Source organism: Lepidothrix coronata, unplaced genomic scaffold (assembly GCF_001604755.1).
Source record: "Lepidothrix coronata isolate B3197 unplaced genomic scaffold, Lepidothrix_coronata-1.0 Scaffold290, whole genome shotgun sequence".
Classification (NCBI taxonomy): Eukaryota; Metazoa; Chordata; class Aves; order Passeriformes; family Pipridae; genus Lepidothrix; species Lepidothrix coronata.
Genome location: NW_016690470.1, coordinates 886716 through 897016, shown reverse-complemented (window position 1 = coordinate 897016; position 10301 = coordinate 886716). Strand labels below are relative to the sequence as shown.

Here is a 10301-nt window from a genome sequence, read left to right as displayed (position 1 = left end):
ACTCCGGGAACCCCCCCAGGATCCATCCCGGGACCCCCCCAGGATCCATCCCGGGACCCCCCGAGGAACCACCCGGGACCCCTGAGGGATCCACCGCAGGACCCCTGAGGGATCCACCTCGGGACCCCTGAGGGATCCACCCCGGGACCCCCCGAGGATCCACCCGGGACCCCTGAGGGATCCACCGCAGGACCCCTGAGGGATCCACCTCGGGACCCCTGAGGGATCCACCCCGGGACCCCTGAGGGATCCACCCCGGGACCCCCCGAGGATCCACCCGGGCTGCCCGAGGAGAGGCCGGTTGCGATCCCGGTGCGGGGATGGCAGCGCCGCTCTGAGCACAGCGAGGGATCCCCGGGAGCGCAGCGGAGACCCCCCGTCCCCAGCTGAGCCCGACCGGGGCTGGTGCGGGTCCATCCCACGGGAGCGCTCCTGGCAGGGTAATGATTTGCGTTCCTCTTGTTTATTCCCCTCGCAGTAAAGGGAGCGAGTTTTGTAGGAGCGGGGAGGGAAGTGGCTGGGAGGTGGTGGGGACTTTGTGCGCCCCACAAAGGCAGCGCTGCTGGGGGCTCGCGGTGCCAGCGCTTTGTGCCCGAGCTGGTCCTGTTCACATCCTCCCCCTGTCCTGTGTCACAGCCGGACCGGCCGCAGCCACGTTGTCCACACACGCATTGGGATGGTGTGTGGTTTTTGTTTGCTCCTCATGGTTCTCATTTGGAGCCCTGCGGTGGGTTTGGCCCTGTAAATGCTCCATCGTGTGTGGCTGGAAGGGGCGAGTTCCTGGGGCTGTGCTCGATCCAGAGAGGAATTATTATTAAATTTAAAATTAGGTTTCACTGTGTCAGCTGTTCCTTGGGAAGGTGTTCCTGAATCACATCTTGCTGCTGGAAAGAAACCCTCATCCTTATTTCCAGCCTAACCACGCTCACGTTCCCCTTACCCACGTATGTCAGTGGGTTCTTTTTGCATCGCTTGCATCATCCTCCTGAGAATTAAAAAACTGAGACAGGCTCAAAATGAAACCCAAAATGTGACTGACTGGGAGTTTGAGGGGCAGCTCCGTGTGGGTGCTCCCAGGGTCGTTAGCAGGGCTATGGTGGCACTTCTTGTGCTGATGGAGAGGGGATTGGTCAGGTCTGATGTGCTTGTCTGTCCCCAGGAATTTCGGGAGCCTCGTGGGGCAGGAGGGAGAACCAGGAGCCAGTTCCTGTCGGGCTCTCCAGGCTGGCTCTGGGCAGCTCCTGGCAGCTCTGGGTGGCCCAGGGCCCCAGGACACGGGTTTTAGGAGCCCCGAGTGCCCTGTGCTGGAGGGCCTGGGGTTGTGCTGTGGTGCACGTGCAGGAACTGGGCTCTCTCGGGATCCTTTGTGCTCCTTCCTGAGCAGCTGCAGCGAACAATGGCCCTCACAGCTGTCCCGGTTTTATTCCTGGTTGCAGCTTGGAGGGGCGAGGATGGCTCAGGAGACGAACCAGACCCAGGTGCCCCTGCTGTGCACCACGGGCTGCGGGTTCTATGGCAGCCCCCGGACCAACGGGATGTGCTCCGTGTGCTACAAGGAGTTCCTGCAGAGGCAGCAGAGCAGTGACCGGATAAGCCCCCCAGGTAGAGGTTTTTTTCTGAGAAATCTGCTTTAAAATGGGAGTTTGGAGGCAAACTCTGTTCAGCAACTGCTATTGGCCACCAGCAGGTTCACCCCCTCCTAGAAAAGCCATGTCTGTGCCTTTCCTTGGAGACCCAAGGCTCTAAATCAAGGACCCTTGAGCACTTGTGTTCCCTGTAAGGGGGGCAGTTGTTTCCTTCCCGGTCCCACCAGTTTGTGAAGCCCTCTCCCAGTCAGCCCCTTCCAGTAAACTGTAAAACTTCACCTGTGCTCATGGTGACCCCAGTTTTAGCTGTTCCCTGTTCCCTGAGTTATGTGCTGACTGCTGGGAACCCCATACATCCCCACAATGACATTTTATTTGGGAAGAACTGGGCCTACTTGGTTTGTATAATTTTCTTACCTTAACAGTGTTGACAACCAAAATCCATGTCCTAAAAAGTTTGTTTCCTGGTACATCCCAGAGCTGGGAGCAGAAGGAAGATGCTCTCTCCATTGTGAGCAGGGTTGTGGGGGTTTTTTTGCTGGGAGTTCGTGCAGATGCTCCATGAACAGGCTTTGCACAGTGAGAAATTCTTCCCAGAGCTCTTCCACAGTTTGTTCCTGAGTGCAATCGTGGCTTTCCTTGAGTTACCCCCCCCCAAATATGCATCAGGAACACAGCTTTTCCTGGCAGAGAGTTTTCTTAGACCCCCCGACTTAGACCCTCAGCTGACACAAACCAACCTCTATCTGCTGAAGCTGGGAGAGGATCTGGTTCTTCCACCTCAGAGAAGCTGCAGTGATGTTGGTTCAAGGTCCAGACTGCCCTGATGTGTTACCCCCACAGAGACCTGGGCACAAATTCGGAGGGGAGGGTGTAGGAATAGAGATATGGGAATGATCCCAGCTGGGGTGTGCTCTCCCAGCTCCAGGAGGGAACAGGAGCTTAAGGACTGCTGAACACTTCTCCTGCTTTCCCCTTGGCTGTCAAGCACACGAGGAACTTGCTGGCGTTTTTCAAAGGCTTTACCAAGACTGGTCTTGTCTCGTAGCTCCCAGTGGTCCCAGCAGCAGCCCCATGGCTTCTGAAGCAATTGCAGAGGGAGACTCCACACCTGAGGATGCAAAAGCCAGGTAGGGGCATGGTCTGGGGGCAGGGGATCTACAGCCCTGCTAAAATCCAGCTCTGGCCCACGGGGCACAGGGTGTCGCCTGTCACATGGCCAAGGGGGTAAATGGGCTGGGTCAAACTCCTCACTGTGACCCTGGTTTATCTGGAAGATTGAGATGTCCTTGATGAAGATGATGATGATGTGTAGAGTGAGGTACCAGGGGGTTGGTAGTGAATCAAGGGGTATTTTGGTTCTCTTGGAGCCAGTGCAGCTGCTCTGTCACTGCCTGTGTTCAGCTGTTCCGTTCCTACTCAGTCCTTAGTGGTGGGATTTTTGGGGTTGTCCTGTGCAGAACCAGGAGTTGAACTTGATGATGAACTTGGTCCCTTCCAGCTCGGGATATTTCAGAATTTCAAGTGAAAGCACCTGCTGGTGACCCAGTCTGAAGCTGTGACAGCAGGATTAGAGATCTCAGGCACGTTTGATGGGAAGGATGTTAGAGCTGCACTGAGCTCTGTCACGTTACAGTCCTGACTCATAACTCTGTTGCCCTATTCCTGGACTTGTTTGGAGCTGTAGCCTTGGCTGTGAGATATAATTGGGTACAAAAGGAAACTGAAATCATCACAGGTTCATTCCATGTATGCCTGTAAAGAACTTTGATCCCAGATCTCTAGGGCAATCCCAAATCTCAGGTCTGCTGTACTCCTGACCTACTTCTGAATATAAGGAAATTAACTTTATGGGCTGGAGGTCTCTCCCACATAACTGTTCATCAAAGGAAAACCCTTGTGTTTGCTCTTTGTTCGCTTGCTGCAAATGCTCCCAGTGCTCAGACTCCTGTGACCCATCAGATGACAGCCATGAGCATATCCAGAGAGGAAACCAGCACTGAGACAGAGGAGTTCAGCAAGACAGAAGAAGCCTCATCAGCACCTTCCTCATCAGGTCGGTTTGGCCTTTGCACAAGTGTGAGTGACACAAATCTCAGAGTTGGTTTGAGCAGCGCTGGCCACTGACCCCAGGGGACAGGCGTCCCCTCACACACCTGGAGAGAGAGCTGAGGAGGAGACAGCTCCTCTGTGAGACAGGAGAGCAAATGCTGTGCCCCAGGGCAGGCTGATAGAGGTGGCTCTGTGGGCTGAGGGCTGAGGAGCTGCCAGCCCCGGCGTCGTCGCTGGCAGGAGGATAATCTTCCATGACGCCTCTCCCGGGGAATGGCAGCGAGCCCGGAGCGGCCCACGGCCTGTCGCTGGCAGCACTCCCCTGCCAGCTCTGAGGGAGGGAGGGACAGGGATCCACCAGAGTTATGGGAGAGAGGGGACGTGTTTGTGACAGTGCCAACACAGCGGGGCCTGGTTGGTGTCACCCCTGGGATGGGGGTACCTGTCCCTCGAGGGGGTGTTTCCCCCCCGAAGGGACTGGGGAGCACAGGGGGCTCTGCCCAGCGGGTACATCCTCCAGCTGATGCCATAACCAGGTGATTCTGCAGAGACACCCTCCTTTGGTTCAGCTGACAGCTTGCACTGAAAGCTAAAAAAAATCCCAGGAGCTGCTAGTTGCTAAAAAAACTGGCTCTAGTCACTGCACATGACTGTGCATTTTGGGTTTGGTAATCCCTGGCCTGCAAGCCCAGGAGACAATTTACAACAGCGAGGTGAGAGACTGTGTGGGGAACCAGGCTTGGGAGAGCCTGCCCCTTTCTTCTGACTCTGTGGTTTTTAGGAAGCTGTTTAGGGTCAGCTCCACAAAGCTGTCTCTGACTGTTTTGTCTCCTCAGCAGCCTGCACTGCAGGTGTGTATCTGTTTGCAGCCAGAGCTCCTCCCTCCTGTTGACTTCGCTAACCTGCTTAGGTACTGGAGGAAATCCTGCTAAGCATCAGTGACCTTTAACAATCTGGCTTTCAGAGCTCAGTTTTCCCTTTGGTAGATTAGAGGCAGTGATGGATATCTGTGTAAAGCATTCTGAGACCTACATATGGGGAACACTTACATAAGAGCCAGCAAAAATAATTAGTAGTACTTACAAGGGGTTAACTGTTTTTTTTTTCCCCTGCCAAGATTAACTAGGGGCTCAGCTGACAGTTGTGTTGCTGTACAGCAGCTGAGCTGTAGTGACTGTCTAGTGGCCACTCCAGCCTTGGATTTAAGGCATTTGAAATAGAAAATGTGAGGCTGTGTGAGGTGTAAGATCTCTGTGGAACGAGGCAGATCTCCCAGTCTGGGGTCTGTCAGCCAGGGCAATGTGCACACAGAGGGTCTGGCAGAGACCCAGAATTTAGTTAGAGCCTCGAGCACCTCCTGCAGTAAAACAAATGCTTGGTTTTATCAAGAAGGGCAGCAAAACTCTTGCCTCTGTTTCAGGTACCCTGCTTGAGATATCCCAGAACACAGCTGAGGGCAAGGCCGCTGCGGAGAAACCCAAACCCAAGAAGAATCGCTGCTTCACCTGCCGGAAGAAGATCGGGCTGACTGGTGAGTCCCTGGCCCCGGGCAAACCTGGCTGTGGCCTCAGCAGTGTGGTGTGAGAGCCCTGGGGGCAGCTCTGTTCGTGCTCTGGTGGTTCAGAGGGGCAGTGGCTGGAGGTTCCCCACAAACCCGTCCCCAAGCCGAGGTGCTGCCGGGGGGCTGGGAGGAGAGCTCTGACCCGCGGCAGCGCCGGCTCAGGGAGCAGCCTGGGGAACATCCCACTCCCTGCCGGGGTCCTTGGCAGCCTTGGGATGCAGGATTGCAGAGCTGGATGCAGCAGCACCTCTCGGGTTGGTCCTGCTGCTTGGCAAAAGCTGCCGGAGAGCGAAGGCAGAGCGGGTCGGAGTCGGCTCCTGTTCAGGTCTGCGGTAAAGCTTTCGTAATAGGGACATGGAACGAGTTGGATCCAAATGGAAAATCCCTCTCCAAGACTCACCCCAGTTGTTAATGCTGCTTGATTTCCACTGTTGGCTTCCTGAGAGCAGGATGGCTCTCGGCATCCAGCCTGTGAAGCTGGAGAGGGCGGTGCGGGGATGGTGTCAGTGCTATCGATGGGAAATCTGCCCCTGGAAAGTGAAGCAATTAATTTGGCTGTGGTTTGTTCATAAAAACATCGTTCCCCTAAATTATCTCTGGCATTTAGTGCTTCCCTGGAAAAAGTTAACTCGGGAGCCGTGCAGGTCACGCTGGCCCAGCAGAGCACTCACCTCTGTAGCTTCCGTAGTGCATCCAGCAGCCAGGGACTGGCTGTTTTCATGGGGAACACTTACATAAGAGCCAGCAAAAATAATTAGTAGTACTTACAAGGGGTTAACTGTTTTTTTTTTCCCCTGCCAAGATTAACTGTGGGCTCAGTAAGAGGCTTTGGCAATGTCTGGGCTGGGAAGTTTGAACCTGAGCTTGCCTGGAGGTCCGAGGGTGCTGTCCTAGAATCAGCGTGGGTTTATAAACCTGGAACTGGGCAGGGTAGTCTGTGCCCAGCCTTTGGATCTGCAGGGAGGATGGTTTTCCTGGATGAGTGTTTCCTTAAGAACTTCAAACTGTGAGAACTTTCCTCCTTTAGGATTCAGCTTGCAGAGAAGTCCTGTGTATTCAGGGCATTATTTAGGATAAAATTAGTTTTCTCCAACAGGAGTAAACTGGCACCTCGGAGCAAGGTGTTTGTGGGCTGTAGTTGGAAAGATGAGACGGGACAGAGCAGGATTCCCTGCCAGCACGATTCCCTGCTGTCCTGCAGCACATCCCTGCTCCTGCCTGAGTTTCCCAGTGTGCTGTGTTAATGGAAGCAGCATTGTCCCCCAGTGAAGTGACTAAATTAGGAATTTTGAAGCCCAAATAGCTCAAAAGTGATCCCAGTGTGGTGACTGTCCTGCTGCTCACTGCTGGTCAGTGCAGATGCTGCTGTGTGACCCTGGGGAGCTGGGCTGGCTCCGAGGGCTCAGCTCCAGCTCGGGCTGCCTGGGGAGCCTGGCCTGGATTAGCAATCTGGCACTGCAGTGCCTGGCATGTCCCTTGTCCCTGGGGAACACAGAGAGCAGCTGCTCTGGGAGCTGTGACAGCTGGGGCTGCCCAGAGCACGAGGAGATGCTGAGCCAGGGGAAGGCAAAGAGCCACCCGTGTTCCTCCCCCACACCGAGTCCCTTTGGCCCGGGGGGGACAGTGACCCCCTCCCTCCTCTGTGTGCATTGGTGGCGTTTCCTGGCCTGGCAGGAAGGAGCTGGGGGGGCCCTGCCGCCTTCCTGCCCGGCTGGACGGGGCCTGATGTGGCTTTGTTCGTGCTCTTCCTGCCCTCAGGCTTCGACTGCCGCTGCGGGAACCTGTTCTGTGCCATCCACCGGTACTCCGACATGCACGCCTGCCCCTACGACTACAAGGCAGAGGCTGCCGAGAAGATCCGCAAGGAAAACCCCATCGTTATCGCCGAGAAGATCCAGAAGTTGTGAAGGGGGCCTGAGCAGCTCGAACTGCAGCCAGCAGGGCGGCCTGGTGCTCCTCCCCTTCCTCCCAGCCTCCCTCCTCCTCCTCCCCTCCTCCTCCCGGCCCCAGCGGTGGTGCGAGGGTGACCCGGGCAGCGCACACGGACCGGCACCGGGACACCACCGGGGCTCCTCGCACCTCCTGGGCAGTCAGTCGGTGTTCCTCCTCTCCCTTCCTGCCTGTCCGACAGCCACAGCTCAGCCGATGTGTTCTCAACCAGCTTCCCAAAGGAAAAGGGGCCGTCCTGCTCCGCTGCTCCAGTGCTAAAGACCTTGGGACTCGCCTCTCTCCGGGCGCTCTGCGTGGTGTGAGCATCTGGGCTTTTCCTTCCCGGCAGCTCCGAGTCCCGTGAGCCGCCCAGGACTGGTGCCAGAGTCCCTGAGCAGCCTCTGGACTTTGTTCCCTCTGCCCCACCTCCTGCAATCCCGGGAGCTGGGGGATCCCGGCAGCCAGGCTGCCGTCTGCTCCCCGGGAGGTGCTTGGGCTCCGATGCAGCAAAGTTGATTCCGTGGTTCTGACGCCCCAAATCCCCCTCCCCGCCCTGTGCTGGAGAAGCCCTGAGGGGACTGAGCAGCAGGGCTGGCACAGGGGAGTTATTTCGTGGCTTGGAGCGACGTGGGCAGGGCAGGACCTTTGGGAAGAGGCTCCGCTCACTGCCTCGTGCCTCTCTCCACAGGGAGGGAGCCAGGGACACCCCTGCTCCAGCCTCCCGTGCTCCAACACCCCTGGAGAACCTCGGCCACTCCCCCAGCGAGGTTTGTGTCCCCTCTCTCCCCTCCCCTCCCCTCTCTCCGCTCTCCCTGCCTTCTGCCTTACACGAGTCGCTCTCATCAGGGTTGTGCACAAAGCTCAGGTCCCCACACCTCTGCTTCTGGACCTGTCCCTGCCCCCAGGTGACAGCGGGGTCCCCTCCTCCCCCGGGGGCAGCTCAGGGAGCCTACCCAGCTGCCCTCTCTCCTGCCTCCTCCTCCCTCCCTCATGCTCCAAAAGCCGCACAGAGGGAACTGGGCACAGGGAAAGGCATGTGGAGGGGCTGCAGGGCACGGGAACAGTCACGAGGAGGGGCCCGGGGAGGCACAGGTGGGGGCTCAGAAACGCCCATGGAGAGCCCCAGGGAGCAGGGAGAGGTGCTTGGAGAGCTCTGGGCCCACTGAGAGAGTTCCCTGGACTGGTGGAAGACTCAGGGAGGGCTCTGGGGTGCCAGGGAAGGCAGAGGGGGAGCTTTGGGGTGCAGTGAACACGCTCAGAGGACTCGAGCACCCCAAAAAGCACCTGAAGGGGTCTGGGGTGGGCACACTGGCAAACGTGTAGGGAGGTTTAGGGAAAGCCAAATGCCAGCTTGGCATCAGCCCAGAAGGAGCCTCTGGAGGGCTCTGGGACTGCTGGGAAGACACAGGGCTCAGGGATGCAGCACGAGGTGGGGCACCAGTTCCTGGGGCACAGCAACAGCCACCTCCATACCCAGGGACTTCCTGGGAACACCGAGAGCAGGGAAGCAGCTGTGGGGCTCTGGTGTCACAAGCAGAGAACCCTGGATGTGACCCAGGGGACAAGCAGCAACTCTGCCCCACTGCTGGCTGTGCCACCCTTGGGAAGTGTCTGCCTGGGTGTTGGAGAGCAGAGCCCCAGGGAGCAGCAGGGGGAGGATCATGGCCAATCCTTCCTTCCAAGTGCTGTTTTCCAGCCTTTCTCGTGGCAGTTGTGGCAGAGATCCTTCAGCAAGGGGATCCTTCAGCAAGGTTGGATCCTCCTGGGTGTTGGGTTTCCCAGTGTGATCCAGCCAGAGCAGTGTGTGCTCTGTGGGCACTGCCATCCTGCAGTGTTACCAGGAGGGTCCTGACCTCCAAAACTCATGCAAACCCCCCTCCAGCACAGAGAGGAGCGAGGCTGCCCCTTGCCAGCCTTTCCCTCAGGTTTTTGCTCCTGGATAACGTGGACATCACATCCAGAGCATGCCAGTGGCCGCAGGTGTTACCCCTGGACACCCCTGGGCTGGGTTTGCTGTTGAGCTTTTGGCTGAGGACGATCCATGGCTCTCAGGGGGAGCAGGAATTGCAGCCAGCCCTTGCCTTGTGTTCTCCCGAGGGCCACGAGCTCCAGGGAGGTGCAGCAGCTCCCATGGATCTGGCGGGAAAGCCCACAGCCACCTTCCAGCTTCTCCACCACCAACCTTCTCCCTGTTATTCCCTCCCTCTCCATGAGTGTAAATACAACACAGTCTAGTTTGCTTGGATGCTGTGGGTGCTTTGTTACAGGCAGGGATGTTCTGTGTGGGCCCCACTTGGCTCTGGGCTCTCCGGGGTGGCCCTGGGGGCTCTGTGCCTCAGTTTCCTTATGGATAATCCCTAACTCCCAGCACCCAGACTCCTGGGATCTCAACCCCCAGGAGCTGGACTCCAGAGATCCCTTTCAACCCTGACTACTCTGTAAAGTCTGGGATTCTTCCCCCCTGGCCCTGAGTTCCCCCAGATCCCCCTGTGGTGCCCCTGTTGTGTTCGTGGGGCTGGAGCGGGAACAGGGAAGGGGGTTTGGGACAGGCCCCAAACGCCTCCACCCCTCCCTATGTCCATGCAGGGGCATCTGGGCAGCCTTTGGCACCAGGACTCAGCCAGACTTTTGGCACTGTCTCCTGTGACATCCTAGTTGGAAAGCTCGGGAATTGTGGGCTGGGTGAGTGGACACTGAGGTGGGTGAAGGAGTGGGGGAATGGCAGAGCTCACGGGGTCCTGATCCAGATGATCCAGAATCCAGTTGGGAGCCTGTGGTCAGTGGGGTTCCCCAGACATGAACTCTGGGCCCAGCCTGGTCCAACTTGTTTATCAGTGACCTGGAAGAAGGGGTGGAATGGACCCGCAGTGTTTGCTGAGACAGAACTGGGGCAGTGGCTGATCCACATGAGGGCTGAGCTGCCCTTCCGTGGGACATTAATAGTCTGGATAATTGGGCAGAGGGAAACCTAATGAGGGTCAACAGGGGCAAGTGTAGGGTCCTGCTCCTGGGGAGGAACAACCCCACGTGCCAGCACAGGTTTGGGGTGACCTGCTGGTGAGCAGCTCTGCGGGGAGGGACTGGGGGGTCCTGGTGGAGGACGAGTTGTCCACAACCAGCCGTGTGTCCTGGGGCCAGGAGGCCAATGGGACCCTGGGGTGCATTGGGAAGAG

General features: G+C 57.6%; 1 protein-coding gene across 1 annotated transcript; it reads left to right on the top strand.

The window, feature by feature from the left end:
* The first annotated feature begins 231 nt into the window (after positions 1–231).
* Positions 232–9373, top strand: LOC108508325 (AN1-type zinc finger protein 5-like). The gene is made up of 6 exons (XM_017837064.1): positions 232–440; positions 1437–1602; positions 2635–2716; positions 3524–3642; positions 5059–5169; positions 6958–9373. The coding sequence occupies exons 2-6, from the start codon at positions 1452–1454 to the stop codon at positions 7104–7106; spliced, it is 612 nt and encodes a 203-aa protein (XP_017692553.1). The 5' UTR covers positions 232–440; positions 1437–1451; the 3' UTR covers positions 7107–9373.
* Positions 9374–10301: the final 928 nt, after the last annotated feature.